We start from the raw sequence: 24,741 nt of genomic DNA, 5'->3' as shown, positions 1-24,741 counted from the left end.
AATAGCATAATAGGGGCACTTAAGCTGGTTCAGTAGAGTGGAGAGTTCGTCAGCGCTGTGTGTGAGACGGTCCTGCAACTGCTGGATTAATGTGGTTTAATCAGGTAGCGGCTCCATCGTTTGGCTTTTGGTCTCTGTTTCCCAGGTGCTCCACTAAATAACAGCTCTTAATGTGTGGGGGTGTGGAGGTGTTTTGGCGACCGGCCCACCGGGAAAAGTTCAGGTGCTGCCGATGGCCAGTCAATCTACTCCCAAGCCAATCACGGGCCCCTTCCTAGCCCAATTTTAATAATAAAGAACACTTTATGACTTTACAATTTGTTGACCAGCTGATGCCATAACGAGAGTCTGATTAGTGCTGCGAGAGATAGAGATAGAGATAGAGAGAGCTCTAAATCCAATATCCTGCTGAGAACTTTTACAGCTTAATGACCACCCACCCCCATCCCTGTCTTTCTCTTTCAGGCTTTCTCACGCTACTCTCTTTTTCTCACTCATTGTATCTGGCTAATGATTGCAGCACTGTTTAGTTGGTGCCTTTACCATCCTCCACTCTTACTAAGGGCCCGTCCACATGAACACGCGTTTCGCTGTATACGTATACATTTTTTATCGTATTGGCGTTTCGTCCACACGGATCCGGCGTTTTGGGAGAGTGAAACCGCTATTTTTTGAAACCGGGTCCCAAAGTGGATAAATCTGAAAACGACACCCTTGCGGTTTCGTGTGTACAGCCAATCCGTATATTTTGTGAAACGATGATTGTCATCACATCACGTGTCAGCGCATGCTCAAAGTCTTCTTCTCCGTGTATAGTGTATATCTGTGGCACAATTACAGCGCCCCATACTGGTCTGGCACATATACTACACCGTTTTCAGTCGGTTTCAGTGGTTTCGTGTGGACGCATATCTGAGACGACGCCGTGTTTACGGAGTTTTTTTTTAGAACGAGGAAAAAAAATAATCGGATAGGGAACGCACCGGCTTCGTGTGGACGTGGCCTAAAATTGACAGTGACATTACATTCATTGATACAGTAGCCCAAAAAAAGTATTTGGATGCTAAAGTCAGGGGTCGAGGGCTGGACAGGACAAAATGTCAATGAGCTTTCAATAAAACTTGGCTGCCTATGCGGTGTAAAAGCAACAAAACCATGCCCAGTCTGTTTGTATTGGATTAGCTTGACCAGAGAACTTAAATGATTCTTAGCAAACTTTCAAAAATCGGCGAACTTGCACTTTTAAGCATTTTTTTTGACATAGAGCAATTTTTTTTGTCTTTAAATGATAAAGCAATAGTTGTACTATTAAAAAAGACAATGTTCATAAAACCTTTTTTTTTTTTATTCCAAAGGCCAAGGGAACTTTATCAGGTTGTATAGTATCCTGGATCCATGAAATAACTGGCCTTTAAACATAAAAATCTGCCCTGACTCTGTGGGAATTTAAAATAGGGGTGTCCTGACTTATGCAACCTGTATTTTAAGGAAGAACATTTATTTATTTACGATACATTATTCATTCACAAAGAAAATTGGTGTCCTTAAAGGTTGGATTTTTCCTCATTTTTTAAATTAAGGCATTAAGATCAACTTCCAAAAGATGATTATTTATTCCTCTTTTTAGTCAACTTTAGCTTGGGTGTGTTCACTTATACTATCCACTGTATATATATATATATATATATATATATATATATATATATATATATATATATATATAAATTATTATTATTATTTTTTTCATGTAGCTTTGATTCCATAAAAACATAAGATGAAGAAAAGAAACTTATAGAACATTTACTGAAAAAGTTCATAAAACACTCTTTACCAAATTATTTTAAAATGACAAGACCACACTTCAGGTCTACAGGTGTTGAATCCTCAAATTAACTAATCATGTGACATTTCTTTAGTAATGATACTGGATCATGGGCTTTTCAATCCATCCAAATAAGATTAATCAGCGGAACTATGACCATAGTTACGGCATCACTATCCGGAAATCTCCTGGAATCATGGCAGCCCTTGTCTCCGTACGGGAATGAAGAGTCAGGGCTTTTTCAACGTGTTTGCTGCACATTCGGTCGCTCAGTCTTTTGTTGTATTTATACTGTATCTTTGATGTGCTTTATGTGTTCTGTGTGAAGGGTGGGTGTGAACTTAGTCACTTCTGCAGTATTTTTTTAGCATTTGCTCGTGGCTGGGTCATAAGGTCCTCCATTTGTCATGGTGCTTTTGAGAGAGACACACTGGTGTGGGTGTGGGTGTGGGTGTGTGTGTGTGTGCGGGGGGGGGGGGGGGGGGGGGGGTTGTATAATAGGGAGAGAGAACTTCCTGTTTTGTTTTTGTTAAAATATTAATCAGTAGTAAAACCTTACGCTCTTTACGGTTCTCTCTGTTTAATGTCCCTCATCTCTATCAAAAAACGATTAATAGACAAAAAGTCCCATAACCACGCTCTTTAAAACACGGGCAACTAAAGATCAAAGAATTCACAACATTCGATTGCAATAGTAATAATGATAATTTTTTGTTAACACTTTTTTACAGTGTCCTTGTTACATGTACTTACCATAGCAATTACAGTAAATTATGCATAATTATATGTAACTAACCCTAATCCAAATTCATAATCCTGCCCTAAAGTAAGTACATGTAGTTAATTAATATTACTCAGTACTTAAATATATAATTACACTGTAACAATGACACCTTAAAATAAAGTGTTTTTATTTTTAATATAAATCTTTTGGATTAACTCGTCTGAAGTGTTATTTTATATTGAATAAATTTATACCATTTTAGTCAGAGTAGACTAACTTAAATGACTGAAGAACACATTATTGATGGATGATTAATGAATATAAATGACATTTTTATGGGTATTTTCCTTTAGGGTATATCTGTATTTTAAAAAGCGCTATATAAATAAAAGTGACTTGACTTGACTTAATGAATATTAATGACATTTTAAGGGTATTTTCCTTTGGGGTAAGGAAAAAAGATAAAGGATGAAATGTTTAATTCCAAAAACTTTTTTTCTGTAATCCAAAGCTTTAATTCTTTGTTCGTTATTATGAGTACAATTAGGGGCAATGCCGTTTTATTATACTGTATATGTTATATATTATTCCATGTCTCTTGTGTTTTAATTATGAAATGTTATTTTAAAAAAAAACAATGAAACACACAGGATACTCAGGATTGTCTTTAATATTTAGCTGTATCACTTTTTAACGGTGCATTTGAAACTAAACAAATAGCCAAGTCTTTTTTCTTAAAGGTTGTAAAGGTTCAACCAAACCTTTAAAGGTAAACAAAAAAAGTGCAGAGATGATTTAACTATATGGCTACTCAAAACAAAAAAAATTGAAACTATGACTGATAAAACTTAAACATATGGCCTAAATAATATTTTAGTGAAAAAGATGGATGAGTCGGTCTGCGTGTTCGAGTGAGAGCCGAGTCTATCCTAGGGAATACCCATTTTCACACAGAAATGCCAGGCAAGCAGAGCTGAGAAAAAGACACAACTAAAAATCACTGAAATGATAGTGAAAAACTTTCTGCCTTTTAATTTTGTTGAAGGACAAGGAATTAAAGAGTATAACGTCCTGTCACGCAAAACTGTCACTGCAAGAAAAGAGGCTCTGTACCAAAGGAAAGCTTCTAGACTGAAAGGCAGCCTGTCAAAGACTATCACTAGTCAAGTCAAGTCACCTTTATTTATACAGCACTTTATACAATACAGGTTGTTTCAAGTTTCAAGGCAACTTTACAGTGAAAACAGGAAAATGATGGATTGCGGCTGTTGTTCAGCTGAGGTCAGTTCAGTGTTGAGAAATGCCACTACTTGTGGACCACACTGAATCCTATGGAACGCTAATTTGGGTATGGTAAGTGGCCAGTATTAGAGTACTAGGGTATTATAAATATTCTCGTATTAGAGACGTGCAGACACTATCACTCTTTGAGTCTATGTTTCTCTCAGTTCTCCGGTCTGGTCTCTAGATAACATGCTCTCGCAAAGCTAACTAATCAGACCTTAAGATGCCGCACCAAATGCCACCATAACCAGTCAGAAAAAAGACAATTTTAAACACACACATTCAGTGTTTTCATCAGTCATGTCCGAGTGCTTGAGTACTCCGGTACTCGTGCCCATCCGTGCCCAATACACACGTCTACTTAACATCTCTTAGTTTGTGGCAGTTGTGTAAATGCAGGGCAACCATGAGGATGTGGCTCCTTCAAAAAGATTTAAAATTTCTCTTTCATTCAATTAAAGGAACTCAAGGGATATTTTTTTCTGTAGAGTGTTTTTTTAAAAGGATTATTTTGAGCAGTGGAGAAGAAAGTGTTTCAACCTGCCCTGATGTGCAATGACGGCAAATCCTCTCGTCTCTCCGTAACCGTGTGTTTTTATGTCTTCCTGTGTCTAAGTTGGTGATCACTTCAATACTTTGTGTTCTCTCTGTTAGGGTTTTCAAACGTATCGGTACTTCTAGGACCAGTCGGTACCCGTGTTGCCAACTTAGCAACTTTGTCGCTAGATTTAGCAACTTTTCAGGCGACAAATCAAACTTCAGTAACTTTCCAAATGTGTCCAGTACTGTCCTGCTAGTGTGTTGCTTTCCCCCGGCCGTCACTCCTCTCTCTGCGTCTACCCTGTTCAGTGAGTGGCTGAACACACACGCGCACACACACATACACACACACACACACGTTATCTTTTAGTAGAGCGCGTTTTTTATTTCCCTTGTCATAGTGTGACTGAAATATGTTTAATTGCAATACCAAAATTTTTATGGCACACAGCTCACAAACAATATAAACAAGATAATAATATCATCATAAAATTATGATAACCATTAAATGTCAAAACAGCAATATGTTGAAATAAGAAATATGATTGATTCACTGAGACATGCAGATTTGTTGAATCAAACTGTTTCAAACTGTGGTTGTCTGGTAACTTATGTATGAGGAAATGGCCTACAAGAATTATTTCACTTTGATAATAAACGCAACCCATTGGTGTAGTTCAAATTAATGGGACAGTCTTATAATTGATTTATCATTTAAATTATAATTGTTCATTACCATCATTTCATTTATATTTTATTTTCCTGTTTTTCATATGACCAACTAGTCTTTGATACTGATTCCTGCTGTATTCAAGCGTTTTCGCAGATAAAAACACGCGTTTAGTCCTTCTGTTCTCCTGCTTGATCACCGGCTCTTTGAGAGTGCTGGAAAGCTTTACGTGAACTTGATCACAGTCCAACAAAGCACTAGTTCATAAAGTGCTCTCTTATAGGAAAAATTACCGTGAAGGGTTAAAACCTCAGAGCACAGTGGCTCTTAAGAAAGGGTGGCGTCAGCAGGGAGACGTCAGAGGTCTGAGAACGTCAGTGATATTGAGCCGCGGTTGGACTTCCTGAAGCATAGCGTTATTAGAAGCTCTTGATGTGAGCTGTAATGGATGTGGTGAACTGTGGCCCCTCTAAAAGCAGACAAAGTGCACTTACACAGCATTGACACAGCAATTAACTCTTGTTGCTTTGGGTTTGTGTATATCTAAATAAACAATAGTGTGCTTGTATGTGAAAATCTGTGTTCACAGTTTGAAATACCACATCCTCTGTCCCCTAATGTGGGTATGTCTTTGTATAGTCAAGTCAAGTCACCTTTCTTTATACAGCGCTTTTTACAACACAGATTGTTTCAAAGCAGCTTTACAGAGATAACAGGAAAATAATGTTGTAATAATATTGTTAAATATAAAATTAAATGTCCCCAACTAAGCTAGCCAAGAGCCAATGGCGACAAAGGTGAATAAACATTTCTCACCAGTGTGTGTGGAAGCGAGCCGCAAACCACATCCCCTCCTCCGACCCCGTCGTCTCATCGATTGACGTTGTGTGACTGAGTTTCCGCACCTGTCTGGTGTCTGTTTGATGAAGTCCTGCTTATGAGGTTTTGAGTTTGTTTGTAAGGTGAAAACGGAGATGAGCTTGTGGTTCACTGACTCATTATTGTGCTCTTCAGGGAAAATACTGGCTGGAAATAGCAAGTGTTTGTTTTTAGACACACAAGGGGTGTATTTTTGAATTGAGGCTATAGACCAATGTAATTTTTGTTTTTCATTTTCAAGAATGAAAATATTTTTGTCATAATTTACTGTGATTCTAAACCCATAAGACTTACATTCATCTTCGAACACAAATGAATCTAATATTCTCCCATTACTTTTGAAAGCTTCAAAATGTACTGTATATTTAGATTGTATATTGATACACATTGTACTGTGTAACAATATATCGTGTCTCAATATATCACAATACAGAAATTCAGCAGTATGTATCGTGGATAGTGACAATATGTATTGTGTATAGTTCAACCAAAATAAAATTACTGTGTGAGAAAAATTCAAGTTTTCAGAGTTTTTTATTGTAATTACTACATTAAACTACTATATATAATGTTGAATATAATGTATAATAATGCAATGGGGGAATATTTGTGTGTCCTGATAATGCCAAATGTCTGATGTTACCAGTTAAAAGTGGCCTACATTATTTTAAATATATATCGAATCAGTGAGTACAAGCATTTTCTTCTAAAATAATTCTGTATTTTCAGCTTCAGAATCATGAATATTTTTATTCTGGTGTAATCATTGTCCTGTGCTTTGGGTTTCAAGCACCAAGTCCAATCCTATTCATGTAAACCCCCAATGTAATACAAATTTAGGATTTTAATCAACATTAAAATGAATGTATAACCTTTTGTCTTGGAGTATTGCAATATTGTATCTTGAGTTCAGTATCATGATATGTATCGAATCGTGACATGAGGGTATCGTTACACCCCTAATAAAGACTTTTTAAATTGAATTGAGCGGTTTATTTAATTTAGGCTCTTATTCTCTTATAAACATTTATCAACGCACATACATAGAGCAAGTATGGTTGAGCATGGTAAACCAATGTTTACCGTATTGGTGCTCTGTGTTCACGTTGATCACATTTCTCTTTTTTTCTCTCATGCAAAAATGTGAATTGTTTTATTTAAGTGTTTGCTTAGGTATTACCATTCATATTTTTCAGTCATGTGACTGGTGTGGAGACATGTAGGGAAAAACATCCATAGAACTGCATTACAGACTTGTCAATTTCCCATCTTTTTCAAGCCACAAATATTTAGATTGCCTCTCAAAAGAAGAAAAACAATTGTATGTGGACAAAATGCAATTTTTGGGCACTTGCGATCCATATAAAGCACATGCTGCAGTATTTCAATCACTAAAACTGCGGGACATTCTAAAATGCTGAACGTGAAATACATTTTAAGTGCCTTAATGTGCTAATACAGTGGTACTCTTAAAAGATCAAATTCAGTATAAACTTATTGATGATGCATGAAGGTAATCAGATGAGTCCAAAATACAAACGCAACACGCTAAATTGATGTGGCAAATAATTAAAAACGTTTTCAATGGAACACTTTAGAGAAACTGTGCATTGCATTTATATTCTGGGTTCATCTGCTTGCCTGTACATGCCTGTATCCATCAGCAATAAGGTCTACATTGAAGTTGGTCTTTTAATGCTCTTTTGGTCTTTTAGTACAAACCTGATAAAAGTAACTGTCAGCCAATAGAGGAAAGACTTGTTCCTATGTGCACTAAGGTGTGACATCACATGAAAACTGATTGTGATTTGCTCATATTTGAGCAAGCCCTTCAAAATGACACCACAAATCGTTGAGGAGCGTTGTGCTTTTACTTTTCAATATAATTTCTAAATGGGTCTGACAGGCGAGACCAGAGCCATTTCAACCAACCAAAATATCATACAAAATCCATTCAGAACACCTTTGCAACTGCTTAGTAATGCTTTGGCTATCTCTCATAAAACTGTAGCATAGCGGTGTCCAATCCTGCTCCTGGAGGGTCAAATGTATCTCCAACACACTTAGCTATAATTATCTGTAATTATCGACATCGGCATCGGCCCTGAAAATCACATATCGGTCGACCCCTACTACAAATAACTGTCCCCTCAAAAAGTGCACTATATAATAGCGATTTCAGCCACAGCACTGGAAACTACTAGGTAAGTGTGCTGGAGCTACATTTGACCCTTCAGGAGATTTTAACAAATCGATTTTGAAAATGGCCGATACCGATAAGCATAAAAATTCTTAATATCGGCGCCGGTAATTCGGCCGCTAATTTGTAGTGGTGTCCGAAACGATAGTGAACATTATCGAGTGCACTTGTTCGATTCTAGTCCACTGAGCCATTTGGAGTGCTTAAAGGCCCTCTGAAATCAAAAAGTACGTTTTTTTTTTGCTTTTAGTATGAATTTGTTAGCCTTAAGGTTATGAATAATCTGGTGTGTTCCAAAACAATGACAAAATTCGCATTTAGAAGATACAAGCATTCAAAACTTACTGTTTCTCACTTCCGCTAAAATGGATCACGGATTTTTATGACATCACCAGCTTCTCATCACATCTTCTGTCCAATCAAATGCTCTAGAATATAAAGCTCCGCCCCCTCTGTTATAAATACTACCTGGCCAAAGCGACCGTTGACGCGTCACGGAGCAATATGTGTTGGAGATGTGTGTTCGGCTGCTCAGACGCTCGAGTTTTGTTCTGTTTTCCAACTGTACGTTGGTTAAGAATGAAATGGCTAGAATTCATTCACAGCTCTACTAATGAATCCAGCGTATCATCAGCGCTCGGATTCACTTCCATGTCGCTGTCAAGTACGACTTGCAGTCTGTGAGGTAAACTAAACGCTATTGGGTATGTGAAAAGGGGGCCATTCAATATGTCCCGCCTTAGCTTCCTGTTTCAGTGGAAATTACATCAATGCATCAAACAAAGCTGCGCGATCCAAAGCACTTCAGTGAGACTTTAAATAACGGGCCAGTGCGGTACCAAAATCAGACTCCCCGCCAGATTATGACCCCCCTGCTTCTCCTTACCAGACAGGAAAATGTGACCTGACAGTGCACACATTTCTTTACGCACTTAAGTTTACCATATTTCAATGGAAAAGCCTTTTACTTTCATCTTTTTACTTTACCTTGGTGTTTTATTTTACAGCTAACCTTTGTTTGTTTTGATTTTTGTCAAGTTTCCCATGGTTTGGCTCCAGTACGCTCTCTGCCATGCCTCCCGCCAAGACAGATCAGCTGGACTTGTGGGCGGAGTCAGGGCTGGATGGAGACGACCAGGTGATGGTGGACTTCCTGTTGCCCACTGGAATCTACATCCAAATGGAGGTTCCTCGGGAGAGCACCATCCAACACATCAAACTGGTGCGTATTTGTTTCTTCTCTTTCAGAGTCTGGACGAACACTTCAGGTGTGAAAACTGGGCTACAAATAACTAAAAAAGATATTTTAGTAAACACAAAGCAGCCCCTGGAAACCACCGAAAACAATCGAGCATTCTGGTGGAGTTTTCCATGTCTTCTGAAAATGTTATTTTTACCTTTTAGATTCTAGTTTAACCATTACCAGGAAAGATTGCAAGGGCGATAGTTTATAGCAGAGCACTTCAGCTTCAGTCCTGAGAGACCAGTGTCCTGCTTAGTTCAGACAAAGTTCCTCTAAAGCCCTATTCGGACGGTAATTGTTTCTCATGGGGTCGTAAATGTTAAATTCAACATTTAAAGGGGTTAGTGTGTGATTTTATTGCCGTCCGAATCCAGAATGTCAGTGTTTTTCTCCCACCACCTGCGTAAAAATTCCTGGCCGAATTACCTTCTGTTTTTTGACCAACACCAAGGTCGTGCGGTGATTTAATTGCCGTCTGAATCCACATCCACCGAGTTTCACTTCAAAATTAATTGTTTAAATCCTTTTGTTCACTGCAGATCACCGTACGTGTGATAACCGTTGCGCTTCACTGTAATTTGCATGCATTTTAAAGATGTACAATTTTATTTCATCCCCGCTCCACCTCAGCAAACAAATAGGAGAAAGAGAAAAAAACACGTAAACATTTGAAATGGGCCATTATTGTGGCAGCAAAATATTACACAATTTTAAAATATGTAGGTTATTATACACAACATTAAAAATACAAACCGAGCAGCTTTATTTTTTTATCTAATGTAAATAAGAGGTTGCATTAACTTGTTTCCGCTTATTTCCATACTTTTTAAATAGCATCCTTTTGAGATAAAATGCAAGACATGAAAACCGCGTACGCGCATCTAGCTTCCTATTTAAAAAAAGAGAGATTTAAATAAATAATAAATAGAACATTATTTTCCTATTATTAAATTAAATACAAATTTATTCGTTTTATTCCAAGCATATGACATTTTATTTACAGCAGACAATCATGTGACTGACCACTTGGGCAGCGAGTTTGTGGGATTACAAAACTCGCTCCTCCACCGTCAATAAATCGCCATCAGAATGCATGAGTTTATCACTGAGGTGTAATGCTAATTTATTTTTACAGACGTCAACGTGACAAACAATCACCGTCTAAATAGGGCTTAAGACAAATCATTCTCGGCAGCCATCTTTGAAAGTGGCAGCTATTTCAGTCATGCACTCCTATCTCTTTGAATGGGAAAACATCAAATGAGTGACGAATGAAGCGACACAATTGACGATGTAGGTCACATGACAGTAACAACATGGCAGATGGTACGTCCGAATTTCATTTGTACTACACTAGGGTTGGGAATCGAAACAATTCTGTAATCAAAAACTTGATGTCAAGAATTGGATACTTGTTATAAAGTTAAAATGTCGATTCCTCTTATCGATTCCATTGTAGGCATTTCAATATAACTTTAAACCATTCAAGCGCGAGATGACTCGCGTGCTGTTTTCAGTGCTGCAGGCAAGTGTAATTATATTGTAACTATATTGGCCAACTCTTAAAGTTACAGCAGCCTAATATTCCCGCTGCCGTCACACTAATCAAACAACAAAAGATAGAGAAAATGCACTCATTCTTGACTGAATAACGTTTGTAAAGTATATTTTATTTATAAAGTGCAGTGTTATTTACATTTGACTACAGTTTCTGTACCTGAATACCTGAAAATCTTAAAACACTGTGTATTTCAATCGTATATTTGTTCAGTTGTTTCTTTTTTTGTGATTGCTAATTTTTTATTTGTTCTTTTTTAATTACTGAGTGTTTACTTGTCTTTAATAATGCTTTACATTTATATGGTATTTTTAAACCACAGTCATGCGTTCCTTGTGTAAGTGTTCTTTATTTAGCCTGTTGATTTTTGCTACAATTTCAGCTACAATTAAATGTTTTGCAATAAAACTAAATGTGAACTATATGAAGTTTTTTGTTTTTTTACCTTATTGGAATCGAAATTAAGAATTGATGAGAATCGGAATCGATAAGCAGAATCAAAATCGTATTCAAACGATAACCAACCCTATACTACACACATTCATGCTATATAGTGTTAGCTCGAAAGATAACTCCACGTTTAGTTTAAACACATTTGATTTTATTCCGTCCCTCATGTACACACTTAAACAACCCACCAACACAGAACCCCCTTTTTCCTCGTCCCCACGAAGACCTATCATACTTCCCCACTTCCCCCACAACAGTGCCCCCTTATGGTGAGATATGCCGTTAAAATAACACACAGGAGTAACATATAGAATATACTTTTTTAAAGGTTGTGAAGTAAATTCAAATGTAGTACCTACTCAGACAGTATGTGATTTCAGATGTAGGGATTGGTGTTCAGAATTACTTGTAAATCAGAGACGGGTGTCTGCAAGTCTGCAAGACACCAGCCGTCCAGCACTAAAGTTAAAGAGCCCTGGTGTATAATATAGGTAGTATTGAGAAATTATATTTTAACATGCAGTTTTGATTGTATCATTTACTCTCATCATTCTTTTTTGTGTTTGTGTAGCTGTTATGGAAGGAGGCACAGACATACCCTCTCTTCTCATTGCTGGGGGAGATGGAGGGTCACATGTTCGAATGTGTGAACCAGGCAGCAGTTCACGAGGAGCTGGAGGACGAGACCAGGCGACTATGCGACGTACGACCGTTCCTGCCTGTCCTCAAACTGATCACACGCAACTGTGGACGTGCAGAACGCCTACTAGACTCTAAGATCGGAGTCCTCATTGGCAAAGGTGACACATACGCACTTAATCACATGTGTAATGAGAGCTATACTTTTAGCTAATATCCATTCGATTTGTATTTTTCAGTGACCCTTTCTGCAGGTTATATTTGATACCCCAGTGGGTAACGACAAGCAAATGTCTTTTTTTGGATTATGAGAGGATCACTGAATCATTCAAATCAACCAATTTGGTCAAAAACTATGATTAATTCAGGAATAAACTATCACTAAATCTTGCTCAGAGGCATGCAACAGTTGTTTTTTAGGAAAAAATTTGTTTGCAGACCAAAAATAGTCTAAGCAACTAGCAATATTGTGTCTTAAATGCACATTACTTCATATTAACTTTTTTACTGAACTGATATTTAAAAAATTTCACACTCACAATTGAGCTGTCAAAATATCAGGACTGTGTGATGACCTATGGCACAACAATTTGAAACAACATCACTCTTGCTTTTGTCTTACAGATGTAAAAAAAAAAATGTGTTAATACCTCACATTTTTATTTTATATTTAGGGTTTATATGTACAACATGTAATATATATATATATATATATATATATATATATATATATATATATATATATATATATATATATATATCAATGTGCTTTGTTTTAAAAAATATTGGCAATAAAAATGAAAACACTAGAGTTGGGCGTTGTTTGAATTGCACTAGTAGTATAATCAGTATTTAAAAATTTGCCTTGATGTTTTGAGAGCCCTAAGTACCATTAAGATATAAGAGCCCTTTGTACCATTAAATCTAATAATGCACTGAATCCAGATTTTTGGGGTTCAACCGAATCCGAATACCCGAATCTTACTCCCGTCCTTAGTCCATCAACAGAATATTGTATACAAACACAGTGTATTTTGAAAAAAAAAGAAAAATAGGCAACATTATGCCAGGATGACAAGTGGGAAAAACTATTTTGATAATTACCATAGGCCTATGTTTACCCTATCTCAGTATCCAATCAATATCCAAAATATTAGCCTTTTACATTTATAATCCCATAAATTAGGCTTGTGGGTGATCTGAGGCCCACTGTTTGTTCGATGTAGGGCTAGCAAAGCTGGTAATGGTCGTCTGGTTAACACAAGTTTTTAGCTGTGACTGTCCTTCCTTTGCCGTACCTGAAGTTGCTGCATTTTGTCTGCTGTCTGTGAATCCTTCATGCACAACTTGTATTCTTTGGGATGTTTCATACGCAATTTTTTTAACAGCGGCGATGTTGTATATTGTTTAGGGTCCTTCGGCAGAAACCGGACCCCTTCAAAAAGCCCAATATTCGTCCGAATCCGAAGCCGAATCCTGGATTCGGTGCATCCCTAATTAAAACATCATAAAGGTTTCATAGCTTAAAAAGTCCTCCTCATTATAAACAAAGCATTTATTTAATCAAGCTCCAAAAATCGGCTTCTTTTGAAATTGAAATCTGTGATATCACACTGGCAATTAAATGTGCATGCGACTGCCTCCAGAATTAGACATAGACGGATATTCATACAACATCGCACCATAGGCCCCGCCCACTGGCGTTTACTCGCTTAACGGCTGACATTTGGCCTACACTGAATATGAGCGTCACGTCTAATGCAAACAGAAACCATTATAATCAGTGACGCTGTCTACACTGGATACAGTTTACAGATGTGTGTTCAGTTTCTGATGTATCCACACACTCGAGTCTGTCGACAACAGGACACATGAAGAGTGAAAGAACCTTCGCTTCGATGCCAGTTTAAACAGTTCGTTTGCGTTTCTATACAGACTTCAGAAGGATCCTAGCAGTGGAAACAAGTGGATGGTTTAGTTTAATGGTGTCCTGGATCACGTCTTGCGATAGCTAGCGTGCGGTGATACTGTTTCCTATGCAGTGATGTTAGCCAATCATAACAGTGGAGTTTACTGACAAGCCTTAAAGGAGCCGCCCCTTAAAAACAGTGTTTCTGACAGAGTGAAAGGTTGAAAAAAAAAAAAATTTTTATTAAATACATACGTTTTTTTTGTGCAAAAAACTTTATTGACATTATAAATTAATCTGAAGGAAGACATAAAAAAAATACAAAATCCATGTCATGACCCCTTTAATAATCAATGATCAATGATTATACATTTCTGAGTGTATTATAGACTTGAAGTGAACTGAAATAACCTACACATGCTTTTCTCAATGATCACATTTTCTTTCACAAATGTATGAGGTTTGTAATGTGTATCTGTTAATCTTTGGCACACACTTTTGGTGGCAGCAGTTGTGCATGAAACTCAGCAGAGGCAGATTTGAAAGTGATGCTGATTGTCTGTTTATGTGTATGTACGTATTTATTATGATGAGATGCCAGGCACAGTCCGCGAGGCTTACGCACTCACACACTCTACTTCCCTTACTCATTCACTGGCTCTCAAACAAACAAACACACACACACACACACACACACTCACACACACACACACACACACACACACAATATGGGCAATCTCTCTTAGTGGAGAGGATCAAATGAATTTTTAATGCTCTTTAAATGTCATCATGTGTGTTATCTGGAAGCCATTTGAAACCTTTCCCTCAGAGCTCTGTCTCGCGACAAAACACACTGATGTCATTCAACAGGAACAGACGCTCATTAAAGGAATAGTTCAGTCAATAAGGAAAATTGTCACAATTTAAACTTCTTTAATTTTGCGGATCCAAATAATTTATTTTTTCAGTGAAACTTTCAGTGAAAATTAGTCCACACACCTAGGCCCGGTTTCAGACAGGGCTTAGATAAAGCCAGGATTAGGCCATAGTTCAATTAGGCTTTTATAAACATGCCTTATGTTGAGACCAAACAATGGCACTGACATATTTAAAGATATATCCGTACAAGTTACTTTAGTCTGAGCCTAACTTAAGCCTTGTCTGTGAAACCGGACACTATTGTTCAATACACACAAACCTGGCCATTGCATAGCTTCACAACTCACAACACACACTGTTAACTGTTACTTTGACGTGTCACACATTGTTTTTACTCTTTTATAAAACTTTAAAAAGGCTTGATTTTGGACCAGTGTTAAAGTGTGCATGTTTTTGAAGCTGAAATTCACAGTATCATATATATGCATAAATGTTAAAACAACATTGCATCTGTGACGGAGTGATTCACACTCGGCAGAGTTCACGTGATTTTAATTCAGATTCTATGTTATTCATTGCATAAACACATTGTCTGACGTGGATGTTGAAATTGTGAGAGTGTAAAGTCACTGAACGTTATGCCACATGGCACAGGTCTTCACGAGTTGGACGCCCTGCAAGACCAGGAAGTGAAGGACTTTCGTTACAAAATGAAGCGAATCAGCGAAGAGAAAATGCACCAAATGCAGATGATGTCGTGGGGGGAGTGGCTTCGGAGCTGTTACTCCCCTCAGCTGGAGACAGGGTTATTGGAGAATTTGATTGACAAGCATGAGGGCGTAATCAAAATTACCATGCACTACGACCAGTCACAGGTGTGTAGTGTTATTTTAGTACATGATATGTTGCATATATCTTGAATGATCGGTCTTATCCTCGTATTTATTTCTCTCTGTGTAGGACACAGCTAGCCTGAAAGTGTCATTGCATTGTTCAGTATCTGAACTAATGGACCAGGCTCTCAAGAAATGGCAGACCACTCATGGCCCAGAGGAAGACATTGGTTCCCGGAGTGATTATGTGCTGCGTGTCAGTGGCAAACTGGAGTTCCTGTTTGAAGATTACCCTCTTAATCAGTACAAAGTAAGATTTAATGGCAGAAATGGCTTTGGTGGGTCTAACTGTATTTTCCAAGGTTCACTGTTGTTAATATGGCAAAGTACAGTACAGCTCATCACATTGCGTTTTTAGAGCAATGTGCTGTTTAAAATCTCATGTATTTTTCTCCTCTAAAAGCATTTCCTCATTAATTTGATGATTTTGATAATTCATTTGATCATTTATCATCATGCAGTTTCAAACCTCTATGATTTGTATGACCATAACACTATATATATATATTGTGTGTGTACTGGTTTGACCTACATTGAGGACCAAATTATAGTGTGGTGTGTATTCAGGTTTCAGGCCATGCCCCCTACATTATGAGAACATGCCATCATAATTCAAATCGCTAAATAAACATACTAAATGATTTTTTTAAGTGTAAAAAATGTTTAGGGGTAGGGTTCACACACTGTGTTTGACCCACTGATCTATATAAATGATGTTTAGTGGTTTAACCTCGCAATCTTTAATCCAAAGATTAACATGCCTTAAAAAAATTTATGGGTCAATATAGTGTCGCAGGTATGACGTAAATTTGTTGGCCAAAATGCTGAAACGAGTTAGCATTTTAGCACTTCCGGCTCGATCGTCCCGAAGTCAAGGTTTTTTTTTTTATTGGGGTTTTGGTTAAATGGCTGAAATAAGGTCTGTAGTGAACACAAGCTCGAGACACTTTCATGTTTTATTCTACGACATAAAATACATCAGTATTACACCCCTCGTGTTTTTTAAAGCTGTTACGTGTCTTGAAAAAGGCAGTTAATAACAAGTGGCTGAACGGGACTAAAGAGGCTGTTGAGTAGATTATACGTCATCACTTCATGCTGAAAAGGTAAACTCAGTCTGAAATAAGGTTTGAGGTGAACACAAGCTCAAGACACTTTCACGTTTTATTCTACGAGTGATTTTTTTAAAGCTATTACATGTCTTGAAAGAGGCAGTTGCTAAAAAGTGGCTAAATGTGACTAAAGAGGCTGTCAGGAAGCCTCTCAGGTAAACTCAGTCCACTTACAAACTATTCTAACTCAAACTTTCTGGGAAAATGTTTTTAGATAAAACCTGAAAGAGTTGTTGGAAGCTCAGTGATTGTGACGTTGATGTTGTGGGATCGTGGTGTAGTTCGTTTATAGCCTACCTTTAGCTTTTTACTTCTGATGGCTGCATTTAGGCTTCAAACTTCATAAAAGTTGTGTTCATCTGTGATAATTATCTTGATGGACAAAACGTGCAAATCTCATAAACTTTTGTTGATCACAGAGCTTGTTTTATGCGATATTCCAAAAGCCTATGTGAAAATCTTATTGGGTTTTTGTCGAGGTGTGATGTGAACCGCCGGTTGGCCTACAAGTGACGTCAAACCTGTACCACTCTATAGCCCAGGTGACAAGTGCGCTATTCTCCAAGCCTTCTGGAGCTATAAATACAAAAATAATTAAATAATTGGCTAATCACTAGAAATATTGCAAAAAAATATTTGTGTGAACTTTATTACTTTACATAAAGTGAAGCCTTTAAAACATTGTAAGTAATCACAAGTAATGATTTTTATTAAAATATTACTTGGGTTCTTGGATTGGATTCTTCATTTGGACCAGAATGTTTCTACCTGTTGTTTAATTGATTGTGCTCACATTTAAATTCACAATGCATCAAATGAACACAGTGTAGATTAGCCTTTTTACTATGCAAAAACTTCCTGAGAATAAGATGTACAGTTACCCCCCGGTTGTTTTTCCAGGAAAACGATTTTAAAAAAATGCCGCTAGTGGAATGTGTCTAACTGGTAGGTCATGTTCAGACATCAAACAAAAGAGTGTGTACTTTACTTTAAATGTTGTGTCCATAATAGTTCAGTTCCATCATGAGCCTGAAACCAGTCAGGTGAGTGATCGGTCACAGCAGTCCATTACAGATCATAAGTGCCATGTTGTTCCAGGAAATGCATAAAAACTCAAACCATGCAGGCACAGTTATAAGAAATCATTTTACAACTTACAAAAAAAGTAGCAGTATTATTTCGGTCAAGTCACCTTTATTTATATAGTGCTTTTTACAATACAGATTGTTTCAAAGCAGCTTTACAGTGATAACAGGAAAATAATGCAACCAAGTTTGTTTCTGCCGTACAGCAGATCTAGAAGAAAATAATGTCATAGTCCAGCTTAAGTAAGTTCAGTGATGGTTCATTTTTGTTGTAAAACAGTTATCAATTTAGTTCATTTATATTTATACAGCCGCTCTAGAGAAAACTGTGATGTCATCGTCCAGCTCAGTTCTCATTTAATGGTGTCAATGCAGACAGATCAATAATATTGTTGAAAATTAACATGATAGTATCATGGAATTCTTTCAGGTACTTGGTGCCTCAGTATGATAGAAGTATGATCTATATTTTCTGTATGAAAACACTAATCTAAATGTTTGTTTGTTTGTGTATGTGTAGTACATTAGGGCTTGTTTGTTGGCGAATGAGAACCCTCATCTGACAATGGTTCACATTAGCGTTGTGAAGGCCATGTTTGAGAAGGAGATCAGCACCATTGGATCAGTGCTTGCTCGGAAGTGTTCGAACCCTCCTCTCCCACTGCCTCCGAAGAAGAGACAGCCGACGGTAAGGACACTGAGTGTCTGTGTGTCCTGCACTTCTGTAATCAAAGGTTGTCTTCATTTTCGCCGCTAGCAGAACCGCAAAAAAATTATTATTTAAACGGGTTTCCAAAATACTTCTATTGCATCTCCGGCCCGCATCTCATCTGCCATTGTTCAAACAAACAGGCAGTCCCTCCCCAAACTCACGCCAGTGGTTGAGCAGAAGTGGACAAGTTAAACTGCTCAAACAAACAGAGCATTGTTTCGAAAGCGCCATAGGGTCACAGTGTTTACACTCTTCGCTAAGTGTAACTACAAATGAGATGGTTGTAGTTCTTTTTGCAAATTTAACTGGATCAAGAGAAAGTAAAGGCAATTTTCTGAATCATTTGAATGCATTTATCTCAGCAGGTGTCATGTAAATGCATGTGCATACAGACAGAGAAGGAAACATCAAACTTGATGTGTTTTTTGTTGTTGTTTCTCTTCTTACTGTGCAGCTTCTTTACAGTATTGTGATACTTGTTTATTGGCTTGTGTGTTTTAGCTGCCGGGTGGATGAGTAGTGTTTTGTGTCTGACTGATATATCATATAAATCGTGGTCATGTTTAGCCTCCAGTGTACGTTATAGTTTGTTTCCGTCACACACAGTTTTTGGCCAGTGAGTTTCAAAAATGTGTTCCAGGAAGTGAGTCAGGGATGTGTGTGTTAGCACTGATCATGTGAGTTATTTGCAGATGTCAGAGTGCTGACCATGTCAAAACTGCTGCTGTTAAACCAAAACCCTTGAGGGAATGTATATGTGCATTGTGTGAGTGTGTAGTTCACTTGAATTTGTGTCTGTTAGGTCACAGTGTCAAATGTATAGCAAATTTGGTCCCACTTTATATTCAGTCTTTAACTACTATATAGTTTTGTAGTCAAGACCACCTAAACCAAGGATCAAGACAAATCAAAAACTAAATTCAGGGCGAGACAGAGTCAAGACTAGCAGACTAAGACTAGCTAGACCAGACTAACACTCCTCAAATTCATCTGAAAGATCCACATTTACTGCCTGAGAGATGTCTTATCTATTTAATAAATAAATAATAAGACACTATAAAGCTGTTATTAATCAAATGAAATCACTAACAGCAAATTCCATCTTTGCACTGCAGATGTAGCACAGTACAATTACAACTGCATAAATAATGTTGAGATTAATGTTAATGTTAATAAAAATGTGATGGAAAGATAAAATGGTGCTTTTAAATATGAAACCAAAACCAGTAGGTTGCAACGGATCATTTAATGAATGGGTCACAGAATCATTTATTCAACCGATTCGTTCAAAGCTGCTGATACATTCAGTAATGAAACACCGTAGTGTGTTGCTTGGAGAAACACAGCAATCGGATTCGTTTGAAACAATTTTTGTTGCCGAAATAGGAAAAAAAAGTTGACATTTAAAATGTGTCATTTAAAGGTAGGGTAGGCAATTCCAGAGAGGCTAGCAATAGCAAGCTAGCTTTGAAAGCATGAGATCCTCAAAAACACATGACACAGCCAGATCAGAGTCTGCAAAGCATCAAGAGAGGCGTCATTGAATTACCTCATGTCTCTAAACACGGACTGAGTCCCTAAGTTACGGAGCTTAAGCTCGTTGATTTGGTTCAAGAGGAACTGTAAAAGGCGGCTGCTGTTTGTTTGTGAAACTCTGTGTCTGTCTACAACTCTGCAAAGCTTCATTGAACGTGCTACGTGACGTATGATGTCTGCGTGAGCAGGTTCGTGGAGATATGGAAATGCATACGCTAATAGGCAGTTAGGCCATCCTATCATTGCATTCGGACCGAATTCACTGATTGGTCAAACTTTTTTTTAGTCCTGAGACTTCTACAGAAGATATATGTAAAAAAAAAAATAATTATATATATATATAAATATATATATATATTTAGACCACTTTTATTATTGATTGCTATCAGGATGTGAAGAGAGTTTCAACCAGTATAACTAAAAGTATTTATAAAAAAATTGCCTACCTACCTTTAATATTAACTACTTGTTTATTGAACGTTTGTATAAAATCAATTTAATCTTTGCAGTCATGCTCATATTCATGAAAACAGCTCTCTTGCTCTTTCTTGCTAATTGTCATACAAGTAGCTACTTTTTTGTAATCATATTTAGATTTATTTGGGGGCATTTGTATAAATTTTGGTTACATTTTTAACACTATGACCCATTCATTTCTGACCCAGCACAACAGTAACAAAAGAAATCAAATTAGAAATAAGTTGTTAATTGCATTTGAAGCTGAACGTTTCACATCAAGTCACAGTAATGATGTGAACAAATAAATCAGACAATGCACTGGCAATTTACTGATATCCCGACGTTGATCTTGAGTGGTCTTGTGCTCTTAGTCTGAAACTGAACCGAGACCTTCAAAAAAGGCTCTCAGGATGAGACTTGAGTATTACAACACTACTACTATGTACTAACCTACCCTTAAAATGGCCTTACTTTAAATTTCCTTTCACTTAACCCACCCTTAAACCTACCCATACTGCCAAAACCTGTATCTTACATTTCTTGTATCCCGCTTCAATAGCAGTAAGTGTGTGATACAACATGTATTAACAGCATTGCAATACAACAATTTTTGGATGCAAGTACACAGTAGTTAAAGACAGCTAATATAAAGTTTCACTGTGATTTAAACTTAAGCCACACTTAATGTCATCATCACATTAGACAAAATAAATATCAAACCAAGAACCATATGCAAAGAAATGGTGTGAGAGTGAACTTTTTAAAAATGGAGCCATTTTAGAGGATTTCAGGTCATCAAGTTCATACAAGTGTTCCAGGAGAGAAACCATATATAATTCATCACATTAACTGCGGTCGCGTTCCATTGGCGTTTGACTACCAAAACATGTCCGACCTTTTGATGTTAAAACCTATTTGAGACAATTATTGTGTAAAATGTTTTGCCTGAAAAACTTGAAATTAATGCCACTTGGTTTCATATTTTGTACATATACAGTATGTATATGTAACCATAAATTTCCTTTTATCTTTCTCTTTCCGCAGCAGTTACATACGTGTGTTTGGAAGGTCCATTCTTTGTTCAGAATTAATCTTGTGAAAGGTAACAAGGTGAACGCTGACGATGCTGCTAAGGTAAATACCGTCAACACCTCTGAGTTTAGCATGATCTCACTAACACTAACCTTTATCTGCCTCCTGCTGGCCCAGAAGCAGTATTACATTACAATTAAACATGTCTATTTAAATGTGCAGTGTCTTTGTTCCATTCCAAAGTAATGACTATTTCCAAATTCCAAACATGCAAAAGCAGACCTTTAGGGGACATTAAAGTGTGGAAGTGCTTGCATGCAACCTTTTACCTCAATCAGCAACACACATCCAGATGTCAGAAAGAAGAGTAGTCCCACCTCTAAACTTATTCAAATAAACAAGAACACACATTGTTTTACTGAAGAATTAATGCGTTCAAGTGTTTCACCAAAAGTACTTTATACTTCAAATATACATAATTACTGCTTTTAAACCTTGCCTTCTAGGCATTCCAATGCAATTAAGTTAATTCCTAGCATATTTCTTTAATCTGATCTTTTCTTCATCATATGTTGATCTAAAATTACCCCTTAATTTTTAAAAAACCTTTATACCAAATAGCTTTTCAGTCTGACAATTACACAAAGCAATCAAAGCACTAACAATAATGTCAGTCAAGTCACCTTTATGTATATAGCGCTTTATACAATACAGATTGTTTCAAAGCAGCTTTACAGTGATAACTGGAAAAATTATGATTCAGTGATGCAAGTGGATTCAATTCGGCTGTAAAGCAGCTCTAAAAAGACAATAGTAAACATTTATTATCCAGTTGAAGTTTAGTGTTGATTCAATTTGGTTCAATAACTGTGTAAAGATTAACAATATGAAGTGAGTTCATTTAATCTATAAAGCTGCTCTGCAGAAAACAGTGATGTCATCGTCAGCTCAGTTCTCATCCAATAGCGTCAGTGCAGTCAAATCTGTAATATTGCTGAATATTATTCAGTCAGACAAATCTGTCATTGTCAACTACCTGGATTAGAGTGGCATTTGCACATACCTTTGAATAATCTTATCCAAAAACAGTTGCATTTCATTTCTGTAACTTGTGTGCGTGTAGATCCAGGTTCGAGCGGGGCTGTTTCACGGTACAGAGATGTTGTGCAAGACCGCGGTGAGCAGTGAGAGCAGCAGTCGATCCGAACATGTGTGGAACAAAACGCTGGAGTTCGACATCGCTGTATGCGACCTGCCGCGGATGGCCCGCCTCTGTTTCGCCATCTACGCTGTTATGGACAAAGTGAAGAAACAGAGATCCACCAAGAACCCCCAGAGCAAATACCAGACTATCCGCAAGGCAGGGAAAGTGGTGAGATTAACACACAAACTTTATTCGTAGCACACATTCTTAAGCAATCGCATACCAGTCCTCGAATTTACTTTTCCAATGAGTAATGGATGGTTGCCAAAACAATCGTTGGGGATCCTACACAAGTCTATTTTTCATACCCCACCCCTCAATTCGAGCTCTGTCACATACACATGTGCCCCTTTCACACATACAGTCTTTGCTGGTAAATTACCGGTAACAGATCATATGTGAACAGGACTGTTACTTTTAAAGGTCTAGGAGACCTTTTAAAGGTCTGAACGCAACTTTCAGATATCACACTACTGCTGGTAGATTGGGAATAGCAGAAAGAACCATGAATTGGAAAATCGCAAAATGTTGGAAAGATGATTGTTTATTACCAAAAAGCCGAAGCCACTAGATATAGTGAATGAGCTGTACAATGTAAATGGAAACCCACAGAAGAAAGAAAAGAACATAAATAATTATAGAGAGAAAGAACTTAAGTGGCGCCAAATTAAGCCATTGATAAAATTATGACGCAGATGACACGTTTACTCGGCACTGTTTACAAATGTCTTTAAATTGGAGTGATACCGAAACTACAGCGCCTCTCCTAGTCTGGGCGGATGAAGAGATTTGTCAACCACTTTAGATGTCACTTCCGGTTAATGACATCATCACAAAGTGAATGGTCTATTACCGGTAAAAAGCAAGAACCCTATTGCTTGTGTGAATTTACTTTGGGTTACATTTTTGAATTTACTGGTAAAGTCGTTCTGCCAATTTTACAGTAATTTCTGCTGTGTGTAAGGGGCTATTAGCTGATCATTTGTTTTGTTTGTTATGTTTTCTGTCTAGCATTACCCAATAGCATGGGTGAACACGATGGTGTTTGACTACAGAGGGCAGCTGAAGACTGGGGACATTATCCTTCACTGCTGGTCCTCTTTCCCTGGTAAGAACACACACACACATTCATAGGCGCCAAAAATGGCCGAGCAACCACAGAAAAACATGAGATATTCACCATTCATTTTAACCAATCAAAAAATCGATTGAGATTCGGGAACCTTTCTTATTGTTGGATCTCACATCTGGTCCCGACGGGACATAATACACACAATTCTACTGTAGAAACTGTAATTACAGCACAACAACCTGACAACCTTTTTGTTTTTTGCATGATGATAAATTGTATTTTAAGTAATTAACATCAAAATCTTCAGGTATATCAGCAAGAGAGCTACCCGCGACTACACTCATGGAAAGAATATGTGGTTTTGTTTGATTGGTAACCAGGGTTTGAAATTAACTTTATCACTCACCGGCCAATTTGGCTACTAAGTTACCGGCCATTTAGAACTTCTACTAGCCAAAAAAAAAAAAAAAGAGAATAGAACCAGATTAACTACATCACAGCTTTTATATATATATATATATATATATATATATATATATATATATATATATATATATAATAACTCGGCATTATTTTTTTTTTTGAGTGACGTGTATTTTCAAGTAAGCCAGATATGCGCAGATTCTGCGCAATACGCTGTATTTAATATATCATGATGACCATGATGAGGACTCACGAGTATTTGTGCTAAATCTGCGCAGATTTGGCTTACACAGACTTCCCCAGCAAAGTAAGTAAACATAATAAGTAACACGCCAAATTGTCTAGTGATTTACCCACATTTGGCAGGTTGGCGGGTGTTCATTTCAAGCCCTGTTGGTAATGTATTTACAAACCGT

The 24,741-nt window shown here is 37.3% G+C and overlaps 1 protein-coding gene across 2 annotated transcripts in view; it reads left to right on the top strand.

The window, feature by feature from the left end:
* Positions 1-24,741, top strand: part of pik3cb (phosphatidylinositol-4,5-bisphosphate 3-kinase, catalytic subunit beta) — an 80,234-nt gene that overhangs the window by 29,801 nt on the left and 25,692 nt on the right. Inside the window, exons 3-10 of one of the 2 annotated variants that reach the window (XM_077207597.1) lie at positions 9,158-9,341; positions 11,942-12,170; positions 15,452-15,672; positions 15,758-15,940; positions 18,408-18,575; positions 21,639-21,728; positions 22,750-22,998; positions 23,842-23,938. In XM_077207597.1, the coding sequence (XP_077063712.1) occupies positions 9,192-9,341; positions 11,942-12,170; positions 15,452-15,672; positions 15,758-15,940; positions 18,408-18,575; positions 21,639-21,728; positions 22,750-22,998; positions 23,842-23,938 (1,387 nt within the window). In that variant the 5' untranslated portion in view covers positions 9,158-9,191. The remainder of the gene's footprint in view (positions 1-9,157; positions 9,342-11,941; positions 12,171-15,451; positions 15,673-15,757; positions 15,941-18,407; positions 18,576-21,638; positions 21,729-22,749; positions 22,999-23,841; positions 23,939-24,741) is intronic. The other variant, XM_077207599.1, reaches the window with a different exon arrangement.

This window comes from Siphateles boraxobius, unplaced genomic scaffold (genome assembly GCF_051911475.1).
Source record: "Siphateles boraxobius isolate OS27281-9 unplaced genomic scaffold, OSU_SipBor_1 6, whole genome shotgun sequence".
Classification (NCBI taxonomy): Eukaryota; Metazoa; Chordata; class Actinopteri; order Cypriniformes; family Leuciscidae; genus Siphateles; species Siphateles boraxobius.
This window is presented reverse-complemented; position numbering and strand designations above follow the sequence as displayed.